Consider the following 22931-nt stretch of genomic DNA (forward strand, 5'->3'; position numbering starts at 1 on the left):
TTAAATGAGCTTCACCATTTCCTGGTAAGGAAATTCTGGCCTTTCTTCAAAGCTCCTAGCAGCTTCCATACATCTGCCCTCCAGTCACATTGTTGGTTCCCCCAACAATGGTCACCTCTGCATCCTTCTTCTTGTCCCTTGACTTACCCCTGTGTGTATCTTCCCGCCTCATCCCTGAACTTCACCTGCCACCTCCTGTCACATGCCTCAGAGCCCAGTAACTTCAGGATCTCATGTCCATGCCTGACTGAGGCTGCTGAAGCTGCCACCCATGCATCTCCTGCTGGGTCATCACATAGATTTCCCCTCTTTGGGGACTACAGGAAAACCTTGGATTGCAAGTAACTTGTCCTGCAAATGTTCCACAAGATGAGCCAACACGTCTAAGAAATTCTAACTTGATAAACGAGTGATGTCTTGCAATACAAGTAGTCCATGACACTGAACGTTACATGATCACAACTGCACTGATGGTTCTCGAGATTCGCTTTGACATTTGGGTGCTTTGGATTATAAGCGTGTTTCCAGAACGAATTATGCTCGGAAACCAAGCATACTGTACTTGTATCTAGATCTTGATACCCTACGTTCATTTTCTTTATGTATTCGATAATGATGTTTAGTGGCATTATGTGTTAGTCACAGTTTCAGAAACATGAAGCAGAAGAATATCCTTTCCTACAGGCGGGTCACGACCTCAGCTCTTTCATACTTCCTACTGCATTCTTGGATCCTTTGTCTTTCACATGTCATCTTCAGTCTGTCATCTGACTTACTAATTCTCTCAATATTTCATTCTCCTATTTATTCTACCCAGTCCTATCTTTATAAACATTTTCCATGATTGATATTTTCCCAATTTTTGTTAGCGTATCTTCTTCCTGTGGCCTTTGTCTTTCCTCATCTCCTTGATTATTTTACCTTCTTAATTGAATTTCTTTGTACTTCTCTTCCATCACTGTTTTCCAGATGTCATATGTCGTTGACTACGATCTTTGTGATTTTTGTGATTTTTCCATATCTAATTACTTTTCCCAGGATGTGTGCGTTGCCCTGTCTCATGTGTGTCTGGAGGAAAGGCCAAGGTCTGTGTGCTGATGCAGGGAGTACAAAACAAGGGGAGGGGGCCAGGGAAGGGAGCCCAGCTCCCGCTACACTAGGCAACCAGGAGTTTGCATCTCAACCTGGCCAGGGTGGAGGCATCATCCAAACTGTCATGCCAAAGGTTAGGGGAATGAGAGAAGATGGACAACAGCACAGGGACAGCTGGCCAGCCTGACTGACGGCTCCTTAAATCCTCTTGCCTGGTATCAGTGCCTATTCCAGCACCACAGAGGGAAGCTGGTACAGGAAGGTAATGGCTATCCCGAGGCCATGAAGGTGGGAAAGGAAACCACTTTTGTTTCTTTTTTTTTTAATGTTTATTTTTGAGAGAGAGAGAGAGCAGGGGAGGGACAGAGAGAGAGAGGGAGAGAGAGAATCCCAAGCAGGCTCTATGCTGTCAGCGCAGAGCCCAATGTGGGGCTTGAACCCATGAACCGTGAGATCATGATTTGAGCTGAAGTCAGATGCTTAACTGACTGAGCCCTCCAGGCGCCCCTAAAGACACCTTATTTCATATATATTGTTGATTTCACTAACCCAGGCACCCCAAAAACGCTTTTCTTTAACTCGTCATCCCTGCAGCTCTGTGCTTGATCTCCCCATGTTGTGGAACAGGACTCTGAAAGTTGCTGTTCTCTGTGCTTCCCTCTAACTTCTCATTTCTCTACCTCGATTTGAGGGGAGGGCAGCAGCCCTTGCAAGGTCCCCACGTCTCCTGGCCCCTGAGGCTGTCTTGACGTGTCTGCTCCATAAACCCTTCTGTGGTTCATTTGACTCTGTCCTCCCTGCAGCTGCTGGGTCAGTTTAGCTCACACCCTCTCTCACCTGGAATATTCATTTCAAACAGATGCATAATTAATGAGAACTTACAAGTGTCCAGCTCTACATAAACCACTCAGATGCAGTGCAGGAAAAAAAAAAAATTCTGTTTGTGAGTTGGTTCAATTCCAGAGTGACTGATAAGAAGACAAGTGGGAAGAGTATAGTTTGTCTGCTGGAGATCGTTGCTATGGAGAAAACTGAAGCAGAGGGGTGACCAAAGACCGCCTGGTGGGAGGGGGTCCCGAGACGCGAGGAAACGTGTCCAGCGCAGCCTAGGAGAGAAGAGCGGAGAGCTGTGGGTCCCTTTCCCAAGGAGCAGAGGGAGGGGACAATGAAAGACCCACCGTGGGAGTGAGGCCACCAGGTCCTGGAACTGTGGGGGCCTGTGAGGCTTTGGCAGGGCAAGCAAAGGGGCAGACAGGCCACTGGAGCCAGAGCGACAGGGTCTCCAGGCCACTGTCAGGACGCCAGTCACACTGTGCCCGTGGCCCTCAGAATGCGGTCTGAGGGTGCCGCCGTCCTCCACACTGGCTCCTGTCTTGGGCTCCTGTCTACGCAGAGAGTAAGTGTATAAACTCAGGGCGAGGTGACACACGTTTTCTGTCTGTTGAATCTGATGACATAAAGGCCCCTGTATTTCGTGTGCCTTTGTTTTCGTGTTGGTTTCGCATTTCTGTTAATTCATTTTTCTTGCATTTTGTGAAACGGTGGGTCTGTGACATGTTGGGGCGTGGGGAGGTCTTTTACCTTCACCGAGGGCAGTCTGTACCCTGGCAGATTGATTCTGGAAGCCATCGGGGAGCTTCACCAGAGGGGGGACATGGTCAGGTGGTTATAGAGGGTCCCCGGAACAGCTGCTTTGAGGAGAGAAAACTGGCAGGTGGAGAGGAGGCCAGACAGGAGCCGATCCCCGCCAGTGAGGCGTGATGGGGGCTGTGCAGCAGTCGAAGTGGTTTGACTCTGGAAATGACTTGAAAGTGGAGGACAGACGGACGATGTTTGGACTGCCTGACAGGTACCTTCTGTCAAAAATCCATTCCATCTGCTTCCCCGAGTCTCTCTCATCTTGTACGGGGTGGTCGCTTCCTCTACAAAGAGTTGGGACACAGAAGAGCCCAGTTTCCCAAAATCTATTGCTGCCACTCTCCCCTCCCCCTGCCCCCCAGTGGGTACACGGTGCCCTTCCCAGCCACATTTCAAACCAGGGGCCTGTCACTATTGTTAACTCCGCCCTCTCTGACGGTGAGTCTCAGCCATGCTGTGCTTTCTCAACATAAAATAAGAACCCAGCTCCCTTCCCGCTAAAATAATGTTTGTTTCAGTCCCTGTGGTCTTTTTGCTGAACTAGGAACCTCTCCTCTGGGGTCCTGGGGCACCCTCCGACTCACTGCCTGGGATTGACACAGGAAGAGAGAACATTAACCTTGTTCTCTGCCACACTTGCAATCCACAAATCTAGACAATTAGAAAGCATCAGCAACTTTGTGTGAGACTCGCTTAAGACAAAACTTGGCGGGAATTTATGTGAGACTAACGTTAATCTTTGCATTCCCCACTCAGTGTGTGTTGTTACATTTCACTGCAGAAATACTAGGATTTGATTGTGGCTGGTTGTCCCAGCCCCAGGGGTGTAACCTAATAACGTATCAGAGAGCTGGAGCTGGGGCGGGATTCCATCGGCAGGCAGATTTTATCCAATCACATCTGTAAATGCATCACTGACCCCAGACCCTATAAGAGGGAGGAGCCTCTGGAAGGCCCGTCAGATGAGCCCTGTGCAGAGTGTGAGTCACACTGCAACTCAGCGTTTAGCCCAGGCTCGCCCGGTTTGAAGTTCAGTCTTCCTGAGGTGAGTTTTCAGAACAGAAGGAAATTTTCTGATTTTGTGTGTGCACGTATGTGTACGTAGGCATAGCTTGGGGGCTGGGGGGAACATTCCTAGGTGCAAAGTTATGGGGGTCCCTCAAGTGTGAGGGATGGTCTGTTGTTTCAACAGTTCTGTGTAAAAACCTGGGTGGTTTGGGGCGCCTGGGTGGCTCAGTCGGTTGGGCATGTGACTTCGGCTCAGGTCATGATCTTGTGGTTGACTGAGTTCGAGCCCCGTGTCGGGCTCTGTGCTGACAGCTCAGAGTCTGGAGCTGCTTCGGATTCTGTCTGTCTGTCTGTCTGTGTGTATCTCTCTCTCTGCCCCTCCCCCACTCGTGCTCTGTCTCTCTCGCTCTCAAAAATAAACAATAAAAAAAAAAAAAACCTGGGTGGATTGCAGGAGACTTCTCCTGGGAAAGTCTTTTTTTTTTTTTTTTAAGTTTATTTATTTTTGAGAGAGAGAGAGGAAGAGCTCAAGCATGAGCGGGGGAAGGGCAGAGAGAGAGAGAGAGAGACTGGGAGAGAGAGAATCCCAAGTAGGCTCCATGCTGTCAGTGCAGAGCCTGCTGAGGGGCTCGAACCCACAAATCTTGAGATCATGACCTGCACCAAAATCGAGAGTTGGATGTTTAACCGACGGGGAGCCACCCAGGCGCCCCTCGTGGGAAAGTCTTTTTGTGTGGCTCTGTTATCTTGTTAATTTTATGTTTCTTGGTAATTTACTTTTATTGCATCTTGTGAACGTGTTGGCTCACAGCAGATTGGGATGAATAGGTTGGAGCTGAAATTTAAAGGATGGGTGTCATAGGGTGCCTGGGTGGCTCAGTCAGTTAAGTGGCCACCTCTTGATCTCTGCTCAGGTCTTGATCTCAGGGTCACGAGTCTGAGCCCTGAGTTGGGCTCCGCACTGGGCGTGGCACCTACTTAAAAAAAAGTAAAGGGTGGGTACTAGGTATTTAGCAGACTTTTACTGAGTGCTTATCATATGCCAGCAAATGCTCTATTATGTATTAACTCTTTTAGCTCCTGTGGCAAGTCTGGGTGCTGGGTATTATCAGAGATCAGAGTCCTCATGACACAGACGAGAACCTGATGGGTAATATGTCTGGGGTCACACAGCTTGTAAATGCCCGATTCCAGATTAAGAACCCTGGCAGGATGAGCACCTGGGTGGCTCAGTCAGTTAAGCATCTGACTTCAGCTCAGGTCATGATCTCCCGGTTTGTGAATTGAAGCCCCTCTGTGCTGACAGCTCAGAGCCTGGAGCCTGCTCCGGATTCTGTGTTTCCCTCTCTGTCTGCCCCTCCCCACCGCTCATGCTCTGTCTCTCTCTCTCTCTCTCTCTCTCTCTCTCTCTCTCAAAAACAAAGAAAACATTAAAAAAAAAAAAAAGATCCCTGGCAGGCTGGAGTTTGTTTTGTTTTGAGATATAATTGATGTATAACATTATGTTAGTTTCAGGTGTACAACATATGATTCGATATTTGCATACACTGCAAAATGATCACCACAATAAGTCTTGTTAACATCCATCCCCTTCCATAGTGTCAATTTTTTCTCTTATGATGAGAACTTTTAACATGGCAGTCAGGGTTTTAATTCCAAAGTCTTAGCCATGGTAGTGTTCCACAGCTGTGTCTGTGCAGGATTGAGTGCATGTCTACAAGTGTGAGCGTGTGGTCCGTGTGTGCCTGGGATAATCCGGAAATGAAACTTGTGGGGAGGCCCAGAAGAAGAAGGGGGCATGGGTTCTACAGGAAAAAAAAGAGAGAGGGAGGGAGGCCAGTGTACCTGGGTACAGAGAACCAGCCACCACACCTAAGGTGGGGCTGGAGGGTGAGATGGCCCAGGCAAGGCCTCCTGAGACCAGGAAGGACTTTGGTACTTTTCCTGAATGCAACAGGTAGGCATAGAAGGAGTCAGGTGGAGTGTGACCTGAGCATATGGGCATTTAATAAAAGTTGACTAGAAGCTTTGTGATAAACGGATTAAGAAAAGACAAGAATGTATTCACCGTTCTATGGGGTTTTCCCCAGAATCCTCTTGGCCTCATTAACTGACAGGATCAGGGTGGCTAGTCTGATTAGAGCTTGACACAAAAGCACAAAATGGCATCAACGAACAGAAATTAATCAGGTCTTTGTGTGCCCACATACCAACCCTACCACTCATTTTCTGAATTTGTGGCGTGAAATTTGCTGTTTTAAAAAAATACAAATTTGGGGGGGGGGTCGCCTGATGGCTAAGCGTCCGACTGGTCGGACTGGTTGCCTGGTCGGTTAAGCGTCTGACTTCCTTTCCGGTGATGATCTCAAGGTTTTGTGAGATTGAGCTCTGAGCTGGCAGCACAGAGCCTGCTTGGGATTCTCTCTCTCTCCCCCTCTCTCTGCCCCTCCCTCACCTGCACTGTCTCTGTCTCTCTCAAAATAAATAAGTAAACTTTTTAAAAAATATAAAAATACAAGTCTTTGAAATTTTAACTATCCATAAAACGGGAGGACACAAAAATAGAGCAATAATATGGACGTAGAATTAAATCTTTCATTCATTCAGCATCCCAATGGTGTGGCTACAGTTACCCAGATAATGTGATTTGTAGCCAGAAATCAATATGGAGAAATGCAAACTCAATTTCATCTCTGCTGGATCCTACCTTGGGTGGAAGAGAACAGGAATCAGAAATAGATCAACATAAAATTGTAGCTCTGAGAAAAGCAGTGAAGGAAGGAATGTTTTTCATAAGGAAGGGGAATCATTGATAGGGAAAAAAACCAGTAAAGAGAAAGTTTCCTAAGGAATGTATCTTTGGACTGACACAGAGGGGATACCTGGAGGGAAGGAGGTGGAGAGGGTGGGTGAGTGGGTTGTGCAAATGTCTGTGTCTGATGTAAGAGGAGTTTCCAACACGGGATGAGATCATTTGTATGGATTCCTATCTCTTCTATTTCATTCGCTTTATTCTCAACTTTTTCTAATATTTTGTTATTTATTCTGAGAGAGAGAGAGAACAGGCAGAGGAGGAGCAGAGAGAGAGGGAGAGAGAGAATCCCAAGCAGGCTCTGTGCTGTCAGTGTAGACCCCGAGGAGGGATCGATCCCACAAACCATGAGATCATGACCTGAGCCGAAATCAGGTCGAATGCTTAACTGACTGAGCCGTCCAGGTGCCCCTAAAATTGAACATTTTTATTGAAGTGTAATGCACATACAGAAAAATGAAAAAGTGGAAGTAGATAGCTTGGCGGATTTTTACAGAGAAACTCTCCTGCATAAACGACCTCCAAGATCAAGAGGTGGAGGGGCGCCTGCCTGGTGCAGTCGATAGAATGTGTGACCCTAATTTCAGGGTCATGAGTTCAAGCCCCAAGTAGGGTTTGGAGCCTACTTAAAAAAAAAACAAAACAGACCAAGAGGTGGAATACTGCCAGCGGAAACTGCGAGTAGAACATCTCACAATTCTGTTTAGTTCTGGGATGGGGTCCTCCTATGCAGCCCTCCATGTGTGTACCTATCCAAGTATCTACTGTGGTTCCCCAAAGTAACCGACATCCTAAATAATATTGATAGTATTATGCTTTTTTTGTTTTGTTTTTAGTTTATTTATTTATTTTTGAGAGAGAGAGAGAGAGAGAGAGAGGGAGCAGGGAAGATGCAGACAAAGAAGGAGAAAGAGAAAGAATCCCAAGCAGGCTCTGCACTCCAAGTGCAGAGCCAGACACCGGGTTTGAACTCACAAACCGTGAGATCATGACCTGAGCCCAAGCTGGATACTTAAACCGACTGGGCCAACCAGGCGCCCTTTGTGGTTTTTTTTTTTTTTTTTAATGTTTATTTATTTTTGAGAGAGTGAGAGAGAGGCAGAGTGCAAGCAGGAGAGGAGCAGTGAGAGAGGGAGACACAGAATCTAAAGCAGGCTCCAGGCTCTGAGCTGTCAGCGCACAGCCTGATGCAGCGCTTGAACCCACAAACTGTGAGATCGTGACCTGAGCCGAAATTGGCAGCTTAACCCACTGAGCCACCCAGGGCACCAATTGTTTTGTTTTGTTTTGTTTTGTTTTGTTTTGTTTTTTAAAGTAAACTCTACACTCAATGTGGGGCTTGAACTCATGACCCTGAGATCAAGGGCTTCATACTCTACTGACTGAGCCAGCTAGGCACCCCTTGTATGCTTTTGAAATAACATAAATGGGAATAAACAAAATGAATTTTTTCGTTTCTGCATTATTTCATTCAACATTATGGTTGTGGTTATTCTGTTGCATTCATTTACATCGCTATCAAATATAACTGTGATTTAATGATAATCTATCCTCTTTTTTTTTTAAATTTTTTTTTCAACGTTTATTTATTTTTGGGACAGAGAGAGACAGAGCATGAATGGGGGAGGGGCAGAGAGAGAGGGAGACACAGAATCAGAAACAGGCTCCAGGCTCCGAGCCATCAGCCCAGAGCCTGATGCGGGACTCGAACTCACGGACCGCGAGATCGTGACCTGGCTGAAGTCGGACGCTTAACCGACTGCGCCACCCAGGCGCCCCTCTATCCTCTTTAATGTTGGACACTTAGATTGTTTACAACATGGGAATATTGTGAATTATGATGACATAAACACTCTCATATATGTCTTTGATGCACACGAGTAGATTTTTCTGTTGAATATATGCCCTGGAGTAATACTGGTGAGCTATATCATGGAGAATACATAAATGCACATTTTGTAGGTACCAGTCAAAACATGTCCACAGTGAGTACTCACCAGTAGAGATTGAGACTTCTAGGCATTCCAGTCCATGCTGACAGAATGATTTTTCTCATTCCGGCAGATATTTCTTAGAGTGTTATTGTAGTTTTTTTTTTTTTTTAAGTTTATTTGTTTTTGAGAGAGAGCATGTGTATGAGCTGGGGAGGGGCAGAGGGAGAGGAAGAGAGAGAATCCCAAGCTTTCCTGCTGAATTCTTACTGTATTGTATTAAAAATATTTTTTTTACTACAGTTTCTTAAATATATTCTTCCAGGTGGTCTTCTAGAAGCCTTATTTTACATTTCAGAGATTTAAAAAACTCATCTAGAACTAATTTTTGTAAATGGGGTAGGACGGGGGTCAGGATTAATTTTCCCCTTTCTGAATATTCAGTTGACCTAACACCATTTATTGAAGGAAAAAAAGGCTTTCCTCTCTGCACATGCATTTCAGTGTCGTGTTGTATAGAAAGCAAGTGACAGTATAGATGTCGATCATATCAGGAGAACATTCTGTTCTGTTTCCTTATCTGTCTATCTTTGTGCCATGATCACGGTCTTAATGAATATAATCTCATAATCAGTTTTGTTTTGTGGTTATGTAAATCCTGAAATATTATTATTCTTCAGAATTGTCTGGGCTATTTTTAGCCTGTTTATGTCTAATTTTAGAATCAGCTGTCAATTTTCTCACACATACACACAAACACAAGCCACTTGCTGGATTTCCAATGGTATAGCATTGAGTTCACAGAGAAACTTGGGGATAATTGATGTTTCCCAATTGGAATTGGGTCTTGCCATCCGTGAACATAGTTGTCCTTTATGCCTATGATATTTATTGATATTGTGTATTTCTGTAGAGAACTTGTACATTTTCACTGGAGTTTTTCTTCGATATTTCATGTTTAATGGTAATATATATCATTGAGGTTTTTTTTTTATTTTAAGCTGCTTGTGTTATTATACAATCCAATCGATTTTGGTAAATTGGTCTTGTATCAGACATTTTGCAAAAATTCATTTTGCAAAAATTTGTCTAAGATTTGTAGAATATTTGATCCTTTGTTGGAAACAAAATCAGGAAATGTATAAATAATGATATTTGATACATTTTCTTGCCTTTTTTACCGGTAAAAGAGTATTCTAATGTTGCATAGAGTTGAAAGTGGCCCTCCACCTCTCAATTTCAAGGAAAAAACTTTTAAGGATAATTTTTGCTGTATTTTGTAGAACTTTATGATATCAGGGATATTCTCTTCCTTCCTAGCTTACTAAATGTCTTTTTTGGTAATGAGCACTGACTTTTATGAAGCACTTTTAATGTACCCAAGAAGATGATTATATTGTATTTTCCTAAATTCTATTCATGTGGTAAGTTGCATCAATATTTTTTTAGTTTAACCCAACTTTTCGTTTAGAAAGTTAACCCCACTTGTTTTGTGATCTGTTATTCTCTTTATATGTCACTGAATTTGATTTACAAACTTTGTTTTCCGTGAGATATCCTGATCTGTAGTGTAGTTTTCTTTAATGCACTTGTAAAATTTTGTTATCAGGGAGCTGCTGAACTTATTAACTAAAAGGGGAGTGTTGTCACTTTTTTATGCTCTGGGAGAGTCTGTGTAGGATTAGACTTCTTTCTCTCTTAAATGTCTAGTAGAATTCATCCATAAACTCCTCTGAAACTGAATTTTTTTTTAATTATGGCGGTGCTGAAATTAATTATATACCTCTTCTATTTCTAGCTGGCACTCTTCAAGTATCTACCAGTTGGTGAAACAGATCTTCAGAGAAACAAGTCAGTACGAATTGAACATCCAAAGTTGAACCTCTCTGAGAATTCTTGTTAAGAATGGCTTTAGATCTCAGAATTTCATGTCAGGGAGAACCATCTAGGAATGTCCCTGGGTCAGAAAACCTAGAGCATAAGCCCAGCCAAGGACCAGCCATTCAGGGGGAAGAGATCTATGAGTTCCCCAGCACTCAGCTCAGTTTATTTCAAAACAGTAATAACTCATGCGCAAGGGAGGAACTGCAAAATCTCTACAACTTATTTCACTCATGGCTGCAGCCAGAAAAACACAGCAAGGATGAAATTATTTCTCGTTTGGTCCTGGAACAGTTTATGATCAATGGCCACTGCAGTGACAGGTCCATGTTGAAAGAGAAATGGAATACAAGTGGCAGAAACATGGAGAAATTCATGGAAAATCTAACTGACGATGGCATGAAACCACCTGGATTAGTGAGTAAAGCGTTTTGACTCCTGGGGTGAGGGGCAGAGGTGTGTAAGGATTAAGTACAACCTGTTGGAGTTGCCTGGAAGTGGAGACAGGAGAGTCATTGTAGACCCACTTACTAGTTCTCACCAAAGAGACGCTTTACCATTGCTAAGAAAGCAAAAATGAAAGCAGATGTTTTATAGGCATCTAGTCAGGAGGACATATAAGAGCCACTATCTAAATTGATTAGAGCCAGTGAGATGGTAGGAAGGCTCACTAAGAAGTTGACGATAGAGCAGAAACCTCAAGAATGGGGAGAAGTACCTTAACACAAGCTTGCTCTCCCCTCAGAAAGCTTTAGTATTAGGCTTTTCTCATTGGGAAAGGCACAGTAGCAAGAAATTACCATGAAATTTAAGGCCGGCAGAGATGAGAGCAGAGCAGTGGGTGAGGCAGCACACAGTAGAGGGATCTTGGGAAACTTGATGAGTGCAGGTCTTCCATGAGATCTATTTCCCCACAGTAATCAGGCTTTGTTTATAGGTCCACGTCCACATGCAGGGACAGGAAGCCCTCTTTTCTGAGAATATGCCCTTAAGAGAAGTCATTGTTCATTTCACCAAACAGTTGTCAGCAGGAACCCCAACAGGAGAGAACATGGGGACACCGTCCTGTACTCCCCAGGATACTTCCCTGGCAACGGGACGAGGTGAGTGGGGCAGGCCAAGGTACCGGAGGGATATTCTATGTGGACTTCCTCCTGGCTACAACTTCACTGAGTCACATTTTTCCCCTCACAGGAGATGAAAATAAAGAAAATGGTGGCAACATTGACCAAGTAAATGACGGTATTACTAGTCAAGGCAATGAAATCCCTTCCCTACTCATTATCCAGGAAGAGGGCTGTCCTAGGCCTGAAGACGACAGTGTTTCTTTGAAGAATCCAGTCAGCTCTGGAAGAGCAGGTCTAGCTATCTCCGGGTCCCAGGAGGGGTGCCCAAAAGGACCCCCTTATCAAGATATCCTTATGGAGGTGGGACCAAGGTTTCTCTCTCAGCCAGTCAAGGTCACCCCTGAGCCTGTTCCTACCCACCAGAATGAGGGAATCTCCACATGTGAGGGACTCCAAGAAAGATCCCATGAAGCCTCCAAACCATATAGATGTGAAAAGTGTCCCAAGATCTTTAGGTATTTCTCTCAGCTAAAAGCCCATCAGAGAAGACACAATAATGAGAGGACATTTATTTGTGCTGAGTGTAACAAAGGCTTCTTCCAAGCATCAGACCTACATGTGCACCAGATGACTCACGCAAGAGAGAAGCCTTTCACGTGCAGCATGTGTGAAAAGTCCTTCAGCCACAAAACCAACCTCAAGGCTCATGAGAGAATCCACACGGGAGAGAAGCCCTACGAGTGTTCCCTTTGCCGGAGAAGCTACCGCCAGTCATCCACCTATCACCGCCACCTGAGGACTCACCAGAAAATGGCCTTCAAAAGTGCTCCTTCCACACCAGAAGCTTCCTCAGCTGCAGCCCCAATGTAATGTACATAAATGTATATGCAAGTATGTATATTTCCATCGTACTTCTCTGTTTGGAAGATAATTCCTAATTTCCTGATCATAATCTCCATTTCCTGTCTTACTCCATTAAAATATAACTTTAAGGAGGTCAGGGAATTTGTTTGTTCACTGAAGTATTTCTGGTACCTAGAAAAATGGCTGCCACATTTCCAATGACCAATAAGTAATCTGTTGAATTAATTAATAAAGGTGTAATGTTGGTGTTTATTCCTTAAAATCCAGGAACGTCCAGCCCTATGACACAAACGGCAGTTCCCAGAGGTCATGTGAGGCTTTCCCTTTGCTCCCCTGTCCTCTGTCCACACCCTTCACCTTCAGTGGGCCGCACGTACCTAAAAAGTTGGAGAGCAGAGGCAGAAACTCAGAAATTGGACTGAGGCTTTGAAAGGGAAACTTTATGTTCCAATGATAGATTCCTTTAATTCACTGGGAACATTAACAGCTAAGCTGACCTGATATGATTGGTGATGGAAAGTTGCCGAATGCTCTTTTATTGACAAATCATTACCAAAAAAGTCAACTACTTTGCATTCCTTTCTTCCAGAGATGGAAGGTATGGGGGGGATGGGGAGTCTGTTTGCAGAACTAGTTTGAAAGGGCAGTTTGGGGAGAAGAAAAGATTCCCGGCACAGCTGAGGCAAAAGCACATTTACTGGTTATTTGGAATACACTCGTGAGCCGGTTTCGACCAGGTATTGGGGCTCCATCGTACTGAGAAACCAGAAGGTACATGTAGAAAGGGCTTGAATCATGGAAGGGGGTACTCTGTGGGGTAAACTGTGACATTTCTCTCGGTGCATCTATAGCACAGAAAGCTACGCGGCCACAGATAGTGGTCCGCTGTGTGGGAAGCCCATTCACCCATCCTCTTTCCCGGGCTGTCTCCATGGGTTTGCTATTGTCAATATTCTTGCACATACCTCTTGGTGCAAGGGAAAGCTTTTGTTCGGGAAGACCTCTGTTAGGCGGGTTATGAAATAATACAAAATATATATGCTGGGGAGTGCCTGGGTTACGTGGCTAACTCTTGATTTCAGCTCATGGTCTCACAGTTCGTAAAATCAAGCCCACTGTTAGGTTCTGTGCTGACAGCATGGGACCTGTTCGGGATTCTCTTTCTTTTCCCTTCCCTCTCTGCCCCTCTCCCACTTGGGCGTACATGCTCTCTCTCTCTCTCTCAAAATAAATAAACATTAAAAAAAGAAGAACCTATGCTTAAAAAAAAGAATATTGAAAATATATATGTTTGTCTCTGCCCCCCAGTTCCTGGCACAGAGCTCCTAAAACCCTTGTTATTTATTTTTTGTCTTTAATTTTTAAAATGTTTCCATTTATTTTTGAGAGAGAGAGCGTGCACATGAGAAGGGGGGAGGGGCAGAGAGAGGGGGACAGAGGGTCTGAAGCAGGGTCTACACTAACAGCAGAGAGGCCAATGAGGGGTTCGAACTCATGAACCATGAGATCGTGACCTGAGCCCAAGTTGGATGCTTACCCAACCGAGTCACCCAGGTGCCCCATCCTTGTAATTTCTTAAGTGATGACAGCACTAGAAGCACCTTTTGTTCTAATATTTGGTCTTTGACCCTGGTTCCTGATACAGAACCCCTAAATCCTGTGGAATTTCCTTGGTGATAGGAGTGTCTTTCATTTCAGTGATGCAACTCCTGAGTAGCTTCAGGATGGGGCGTGGTCACCAAAAAGACCAAGCCATGCGTAGAAGCTTGGAACTTTCTACCCCATCCTCCAGACGTGGAGAGGGGCTAGAGATTGAGTTAATGATCAATCGTGCCACACAAAGTTTGGGGAACTTGGTGAACAGCCACGTGCCAGGAAGCTGGTGTACCCCCAAGTCCATGGGGACAGGACCTCCTGTGCTGGGGACCCTTCTAGATCTCGCCACAGCCTGGCAGCTTACAGATGCACCGGTACTCACAGAGACTCAAGAGACAGGCATGTCCTAGGGACGCCCAAACAACATACAGGACTGCACGGTCCCCCAGGACCAAGTGTGATGAGGGGGATGGGTGTGAAGAGAGTCTGGCTTCGAGAAAACAACCTATCCCATCTCTGCAGATGTGACGATGCACTGGTGGAAGAACAGAAAGTTGGGTGCACACCTTTGTACAGCCTGGAGTCCCACACAGACGTGAAGACTCACAGGTGGTCAGGGAGAAACCAGCTGGGGCCTAGAAGTCTTTACACAGAAATGCTTGCCCCCAGGGCCGAGAAGCCTCACTCCAGCTGGGACAGGAAGGTGGGAGAGTTGCGGGCTTTACAGGAGGGGTGGGAACTTTCTAGCGGGTCAGCAGTCATCGTTTGGACAATTTGCAATTTACTAACAATGGTGAGGAGGAGCTATCAGGGCTAAGGTCTCCGGCAAGAGCTACGGGCAGGGAGGTACGAAGGCTTCAGCAGCGGCTCTCAGTCCTTCAAGGCCTCACAACCTCCACAATACTGACAATGATAACCGGGTGACAGCTCATATGGGGGCACAGAGTGGAAGTGTCACCCAGAAGCCATATTTAGGCTTTCTCCCTCTGAGGGGAGAAATCGTTACTGATGATGGTGAGGGGCCAAGGTGGCCCGCAGGGACACCGATGACCTAGAAAGCCTCGGGTGGAAAGCGTCTCAAGCAGGCTCTGCTCCACCAGCACAGAGCCCGACTCAGGGCTCGAACTCGCAACACGTGACATCACGACCTGAGCTGAAATCAAGGGTGTAATGCTTAACCGACGGAGCTGCCCAGGAACCCTCTCTGTGCTTTTAAATTGTGGGTACAGCTTTGTTTCTACCATTGCTGTGTCCAAGGACCCCAGTCTGACAACATCATAATGTGCTCTCTGAATCAAATGAACTTTCATAATTTCCATACCACATCTGCCGATTTCTCTCGTTATTTCAATTCATTCTATGATTTCATTTCCAACTTGGTCCTCCAATTTCCCTTTCCCCTTCTTTTATTTTGCTTCACTCTTCTAGTCTATTACATATTTCATTCCACTCATGATTTCTTCAATGTCTCATTTCAATCTTAAGTGGGTTTATAAAATGTTAGACAAATTCATTCGTGTATAGCTTTGAGGTTTTGATCTGTTACATAACAAAATTCAACTGAATAAGTTTTAAAGATTTAACTGGCTTTATTCAATGATTCATGAGTCAGGCAGGATCCCATCCAGTAAATAGAAAGGAGCTCCAAGGAGCTGTACAAACTGGAAGACTTTTATAGGCAGAAGGGATAGGACAAGGAAGTTACTACCAAAAATAGATTGTTTCAGGCAAGTTTACCTTCCTTTGGGGGACAGTAGAGCTCTATCAGGCAGATTACCTCACTAGTGCAGACCAGGTAATTCCAGATTGACCAGCTTAAGATTCCACACCTGGGAGAGGTTGAAACCAAAATTGAGTTAGGTATTAAGTGTTAGTTTGATGACAAGGGCTTAGGACAAGTGACTCTATTTGGGGCTGCTTGTCTCTTTTCTTTAAAAAAAATTTTTTTTTTTTTAACATTTATTTATTTTTGAGACAGAGAGAGACAGAGCATGAACAGGGGAGGGTCAGAGAGAGGGAGACACAGAATCTGAAACAGGCTCCAGGCTCTGAGCTGTCAGCACAGAGCCCGACTCGGGGCTCGAACTCACAGCCCTCACAGGCCGCGAGATCATAACCTGAGCTGAAGTTGGCCGCTTAACCAACTGAGCCACCCAGGCGCCCCTCCTTGTCTCTTTTCTTAACAGTTCCCTCTGGTATACTCACCCACTCCTCCCTTCAACCTTCCAACCCAAGGGAATGGACACTTCTAAATTTGTAAGGATCCACAAGACACATTTCACCCTCGGTTATAAATTTATAAATATTTATAAATATTCAGTAAAATTGGGGCTCCTGGATGGCTCAGTCAGTTAAGACTACAACTCTTGATCTCGGCTCAGGTCATGATCTCACAGTTCTCAGGATGGAGCCCTGAGTCGGGCTCTGCACTGAGAGCACAGAGCCTGCTTGAGATTCTCTCCCTCTCTCTCTCTGCCCCTCCCCTGCTTGCTCTCTCTCTCTCTCTTTCTCTCAAAATAAAGAAATAAACTTTAAAAAACATCAACTCTTTAAAAAAAATATTCAGTGAAATATCCATTGACTTGCCTTTATCTAACCTGTTTGCTGGATTGATTATTGGTTCCATTTGTTTTAAAAATCTTACTGGTCAATGTGCACGGTATATGGAAGGTCATTGCTAGTGGGATATGTTCTGCCATATTTACAATTCTGTTCCCATGGTTACTTATCAAAAGACACAGTCTCTTTATTTTGGTTATTTATTACATATAATATACTGAAAATAATTGAAATATAAGTTCAAGAAACCCCTAGTGCTTTGTTTCAATTATTTCTAAATTTAATATCCTGGAAAAACATGTTTAAAATGTTACTGAGTCTGGGGTGACTGGGTGGCTCAGTCGGTTGAGCGTCCAACGTCGGCTCAGGTCATGATCTCATGGTTTGTGATTTCAAGCCCTGCGTCAGGCTCTGTGTTGACAGCTTGGAGCTTGGAGCCTGCTTCGGATTCTGTGTCGCCTTTTCTCTCTGCCTCTCCCCCACTTGTGCTCTGTCTCTATCTCTCAAAAAAAATAAATGTAAAAAAAATTTTTTTTAATGTTACTGGGTTTTAAAAGGACAATAACATAAGATTAGGTAATTATATCGTATGTATCTCTATATATTCTGCTCTCTGAGTGTTTTTCAAGCACCTTTAAATTTTCTGGCCACTTTTAGTACTGCAAATTACAGATTATATGTGATGAATTGTTGTTCCTTTATTTTTGAGGCAAGAATGAGTTTGTGCACAATTTCTTTCAGAGGAAACTTACCTTTAATAGAATTTCAGTAAGTGATACATGTTATATTTAAAACATACAATGTGGGGCGCCTGGGTGGCTCAGTCGGTTGAGCGTCCGACTTCGGCTCAGGTCATGATCTCACGGTCTGTGAGTTCGAGCCCCGTGTCAGGCTCTGTGCTGACAGCTCAGAGCCTGGAGCCTGTTTCAGATTCTGTGTCTCCCTCTTTCTCTGACCCTCCCCCATTCATGCTCTGTCTCTCTCTGTCTCAAAAATAAACGTTAAAAAAATTTAAAAAAAAGGAAAAAAAATAAAACATACAATGTTATTTTCACTCTAGTTAGCATTTCTTAGACATTTTTCATGTGTTTATCATTATTTTTCCTCTAAGCATTACCATTCACAGGGCACACCTGGATGGCTTGGTCGGTTTGATGAGGGACCATAAGGCAAGCTGAAGGCCAAGTACAAGCTAGCACAACCCCACCCCCACTCCCAGGTGGGATATGTGTGACATTCCTCAGGCCCTCCTGGCTGCCCAAGAAGAAAGGAAAGAACACAAAACAAACGCTTACACCAATAGAGTCTCCATCAGTTTACAAATATCTCATCAATGGCCTAATCTCTAGGAACTCCCTACTATCTTAATGATAATGCTTTGCTAGAAGGGAAAACAATCTTAGCTTAACAATAGCTGGGCTTCCCCTAATCTGTAAATCCTCTTTAGCATATGGAAATACCTTTAAGAAACTCCCTCTTGGCTTTACCTCCCCCAACTCCACAGTATATAAGCACTCTGCACAGTCCCAGTGCTGCTTTTCTGGCCCATGGGTCCTGTCGCTGTGTTTTAATAAAATCACCTTTTTGCACCAAGGACTTTTTCAAGAATTCTTTCTTGGCCATCGGCTCTGAGCCCCACCATCACCCCCAAACCCCATCAGGTTGAGCCTCTGACTTTTAAGTTTATTTCTTTATTGGGGGGGTAGGGACAGAGAGAGAGAGAGAGAGAGAGAGAGAGAGAGAGAATCCCAAGCAGGCTCCACTCAGTGTACAGCCTGATACTGGGCTCAATCCCACGACTTTAAGATCACCACCTGAGCTACTATCAAGAGTCAGACACTTAACTGACTGAGCCACCCAGGCACCCCAAGCCTCTGACTCTTGATTTCAGCTCAGGTCATTCGTTATTCCTAGGCCTGTGGGATCCAGCCCTGAGTTGGGCTCTATGCTGGGCGTGGAGACTGCTTAAGATTCTCTCTCTTCCTCTACCCCTCTCCCCTGCTCACACTCTTGCTCACTCTCTCTCTCTCTCAAAAAAAAAAAAAAAAGAAAAAAGAAAAAAGATTTACCATCCACATACATTGCCAGTCTTATTTGGTGTTTTACCAATGTGATTAGTTACAGCTCTGAGATAATACAGTCTGTTCTGACCTCTCACACATACATTTCATTTATTTATTTTGACAGAGAGTGAGAGAGAGAGAGACAGATCGAGAGAGAGAGAGAGAGAGAGAGAGAGAGAGCATGAGCAGGGCAGGGGCAGAGAGAGAGGAAGAGAGAATCCCAAGCAGGTTCCACACTGTCAGCGCAAGGAACCCAACAAGTGGCTCTGTCTCACAAGTGGTGAGATAATGACCTTGGCAGAAATCAAGAGTCGGATGTGTAAATGACTGAGCTACCCAGGTGATCTCACACATAATTTTTTTTACATTTTTATTTTTAATTTGTTTTTGTTATGTTTTGTTATATTCCACTTTTAAGCAAATTTTTACTTTTATGGATTTGAATATGCCAATTATTATTATGTCTTCCTATTCACACTTAGAAAAATTTTAATGTTTATTTTTGAGAGAGAGAGAAAGACCATGAGCAGGGAGGGGCAGAGAGAGAGGGAGACACAGAATCCGAAGCAGGCTCCAGGCTGGGCTGTCAGCACAGAGCCCAACTCAGGCCCAAACTCATGAGCCTTGAGATCATGACCTGAGCCATAGTTGGAAGCTTAGCTGACTGAGTCACCCAGGTGCCCCTATTCCTATTCACACTTACTGATGATTTGTCCAGTTCAAGATTATAAAAACCTACTATAATACATTTATATTGGAGATTTGTTTTTCCTCACATTTGAATCATTATTTACTAGTTCTAAGAGCTAAAAATGTTTCTACTTTATATTAAGCTCTAAGATGGGAGCTGAAATTTTCCTTTAATGTTTTCAGTGAAATCTCCAAATATTGTAATACTCTTATGAAAAAAAAATTTCCCCAACTAATTAATAACTGATATCAATTCCTGATTTGATATCTGATATCTGATATCAATTCCTAGCGCCCCTCCATTTCTCTTTAAAACTTTTTTTTAAGTTATTTATTTATTTAGTTGAGAGAGAGAGAGAACGAGCAGTGGGAGACTAAGGAGGGGCACAGAAGATCCGAAGCAGGTTCTGTGCTGACAGCACTGAGACTGTTACAGGGCTGGAACCCAGGAACCATGAGATCATGACCTGAGATGAAGCCAAATGCTTAACCGACTGAGCCACCCAGATGCCCCCCCTCTATTTCTTAATTGTATTGAAATTTAACCCATGGTCTAATAGATATATAAAAGGGAATATATATTTTTCTAAAGTCCCGATAGTTCCTCCAAACCTCCTCTATACTCAGTCTCAACATCTCAGCCAAGAGCAAATCCATCCTTCTGGCTGCTTGGGAAAAAATTTTTGAGTCATCCCATCTCCTGTTGTATTGTGACCCAATGAGGATGCTCTTTGAGAGTGAGCTGGAAAGGAGAGTGAGGAAGAAGAAACCAGTCTCTATCCTTTTGTAGGACCTGGGTTGGATTCTGCTCAGGCTGTGCCACCTGTTCTGGTTGGCCCCTCTGACCACTAGTTCCTGTGGCTGCAGTGGCACTGATACATCGGGGCAGGCAAGTGGAGGGTTTCCAGGGCCATTTTCCACTAGACCCCCAACCCTACCCTCATGTATTTAGTGTCCTAATATAGAGGAGGGTTTTTCCTGGAAACTTCATCTTCCTCTAACCGTTATGTTAAGTCTGAGGGCCCTGGAGGGTCACTCCCAACCTAAAGTCCTGAATCCAGGCCAGAGATCATGGGCTAAGTTCCCAGTGAGGAATCCAATGGGACACAGTGTGGAAGAATGAAGTGCAGTTTCCCCCAGTCCCACTGTCCCTGTGTCATCTGCATGGAGGGAACCGCAGAGAAGCGCACAGCTGCAGAGATCAGAGACCTCAGTGTGCAATCCACCTGAGCCCTCCACCAGGGCTGTGACCTGAAGCAGGTCCCCTCACTGCCCTTGCTGTCTATTTTATTGGGAATGCTAGCAATCTCCCTCCCTGGGTGTCATATTGGAAACTAGGAGAGTTCTCGGGCCCTAAAACCTCATGCACCAGCTGGTGCCGGGCTCTTGACTTCCTGGCAAGAAAGAATTCAAGGGTGAGTCAGAGTAAACAACAGAAAAAGTTTTATTGCAAGGTGAAAAGTACCACCTCAAGGACGAGGGAGAGCATGTGCAGTCAGGAGGACCGGAGTCCCGCCGGGTGTATATGGGGCTCTGATTCTGAAAGGTGGTTATAATTTGGGCACTAAATATTCAAGTGAGGTTCTGGGAATATGCATGGATTTCCAAAAACTCTACGTATCATTGCACGTACTCTAAGGTAACAATTATGCGCAGGCACAGCCTGATTTCAATATGACTAGGTCTTTGTACACGTGCGAGCCAGGGCTGGTGCAGCAACTTCACTTAGTCAAAAGCAGTTGGATTTGAAATTGCACCAAACCAGTACATGACAATCCATTTCTCTGGTTAAGGCAATTAGTTAATTTTGGAAAGTGCATCCGTTAAACTATTTGGCCATGATAATTGCAGAAATGAGGTGTCCTTTTGGATGTAAATACCCAAGAGGCCCTGTGTTTTCTCTCATTGTGGCGCTAATCACTGTCAAGATTTGAATGTTTTATTCATTTGTTGTCCACATGGCCCCTCCTGAACTTTATTCCAGATTCACTGCATTATCCCCTCCTCTTAGAGCCCTTTCTGGGTTGCCCAATCTAAGGTTGCCCCAAATCCTAGTGTCTTCCCTCTGCTTTTTGTTTTCAGGGTCCCTAGGGCTCTTTGACATTCTCTTCACCATTTATGTAGTTCTTTTGTGGAGCTCTGACTCCACCAGTGGAACTAGAGGTCCTCTTCCCATCACTCCACAAAATCACTCAACATGGAATTATTTTGAACTAAGGCAATTAAGAAGCAGCAAAAACGAGAGGGGGGCCTGGATGGCTCACTTGGGCTTCTGACTCTTGATTTCAGCTCTGGTCATGATCTCATGGTTCATGAGATTGAGCCCTGAGCCCCCTGTAGGGATCTGCGCTGACATCGAGTGCAGTGCAACTGGAGGAGAGCCACGGGTATCTGAACTCTGATTTAACTTTTGGTAATAAGGTTGAAGCAAGGAACATGGAGGGAGGCCTTCATAATAGGACTCAAGGCTGCCTCTGTCAGTGGGGACCATAATAGTCTGGGATCCTCTTTCAAACTGCCAAGCATTTTCTGGGCCACATATGCTGAGTAACAAGTAGAGAGGCCAAGAAGATGACTATGGTAATGGGTAGGATGGGGCTGTAGTGTGGCAGCACAGTTGTGAGACATGTGGCAAAAAGAGTGATGTGCACATGGAGAGGGAGTGTGGAACGCATGACCCCAGGGCCTTCATAAGAGTAAGACTGAGCCATGTATGGTAGTGTCTCGTAAAAGTGATCTGAGCAACTCCATGGTCATGGGTTGTTGTGGCCATGCATGGCAGGTCAAGAGCTTAGGGGCTGTCTGCTCACGTGCCTATTGTTCAGGGGTAATACAACGAACAGTGGGACCATTATGAGACAGTGAATTGAAATAGGATAATGTTTATTAGCTTCCACTGGTCGTGCACACATCTTTCATCTCAAAGACTCCATGGAACAACTTGTTTATTTTCCTTGTAGTCCTCGAAACATCAGCAACGATGTATTAGGCTCCGGGAGCAGGCTGAGCTTCGCTGGGTGTGAAAAATTGTGTCCACTTAGGTGATCAGCGGCAGAGAGCCCTATGCAGATATACGATTACATTCTCTCAAAGGAGAAGAGAAGCCGACGAGAATGTGCCTTTTCCCTTCGCCCCTCCAAGCAGACCTTGGTGGCTCTTTCCCTAAGAGGCCCTTGATCCGCGGCCTCGGAATTGTGGAGACTACTCTACCCATAAAGCCCAGAGCCTAAGCGGCAGCCTCGCTCTCCAATGAGAGCTTCAATACAGGAGACTTCCGGTGTAGCCCGTTCGGTGGGGCGGGACTTCCGGCTGTCGCTGAAGGCGGCCATGTTGGCGCTCTTAGTTTTGCTCACCTGGTAACAGGTTCCGGAGTTCCGCTTCCACACTGACATAACGGGACCGAGAAGGAGCGAGGGGAGGCGCCAACCCTGCTGAACCGTTAGGGGTTGGGGTCGCCACGTCTCCCGGGCTACCCCGACCCGAGAGGGACAGGGACCGCCCGCCGCCCAGACCCTCGAGGCCCGAACGCGGGGCGCCTGCTCGCGTCCCTGCGGCCCAGGTCCGGTGTCCGGGCCGGGAAGGCGCTCGCGGGCGGGGGCCCGGTGTCTCAGCGCCGGCGTGAAGGGGTGCGGCGTGAAGCGGGCTGCAGGGGAGGGGCACGTGGTGAGGGGCGATGCAGAGCACTCAGGCACAGGGGCTGAACTGCCAGCCGAGTCGAGTCGTAGTCTTC

General features: G+C 45.2%; 2 protein-coding genes and 1 long non-coding RNA gene across 3 annotated transcripts in view; 2 read left to right on the plus strand and 1 right to left on the minus strand.

Annotated features, from left to right (window-relative positions):
- Positions 1-15791, plus strand: part of LOC106984987 (zinc finger and SCAN domain-containing protein 4-like) — a 32704-nt gene extending 16913 nt beyond the window's left edge. The window contains exons 2-4 of the mRNA XM_027037486.2: positions 10280-10779; positions 11300-11465; positions 11557-15791. Coding sequence (XP_026893287.1) covers positions 10387-10779; positions 11300-11465; positions 11557-12299 — 1302 coding nt within the window. The 5' untranslated portion in view covers positions 10280-10386 and the 3' untranslated portion in view covers positions 12300-15791. The remainder of the gene's footprint in view (positions 1-10279; positions 10780-11299; positions 11466-11556) is intronic.
- LOC106984985 (zinc finger protein 154-like) overlaps positions 1-22931 on the plus strand; it is a 110194-nt gene that overhangs the window by 81496 nt on the left and 5767 nt on the right. The window lies entirely within an intron of this gene.
- On the minus strand, positions 12488-22699 carry LOC113593373 (uncharacterized). Its single transcript, XR_008293826.1, has 3 exons — positions 22555-22699; positions 15627-15718; positions 12488-12670 (listed from the first exon to the last, which is right to left on the minus strand). It is a non-coding gene; the product is annotated as an uncharacterized LOC113593373 (long non-coding RNA).

This window comes from Acinonyx jubatus, chromosome E2, assembly GCF_027475565.1.
Source record: "Acinonyx jubatus isolate Ajub_Pintada_27869175 chromosome E2, VMU_Ajub_asm_v1.0, whole genome shotgun sequence".
Classification (NCBI taxonomy): Eukaryota; Metazoa; Chordata; class Mammalia; order Carnivora; family Felidae; genus Acinonyx; species Acinonyx jubatus.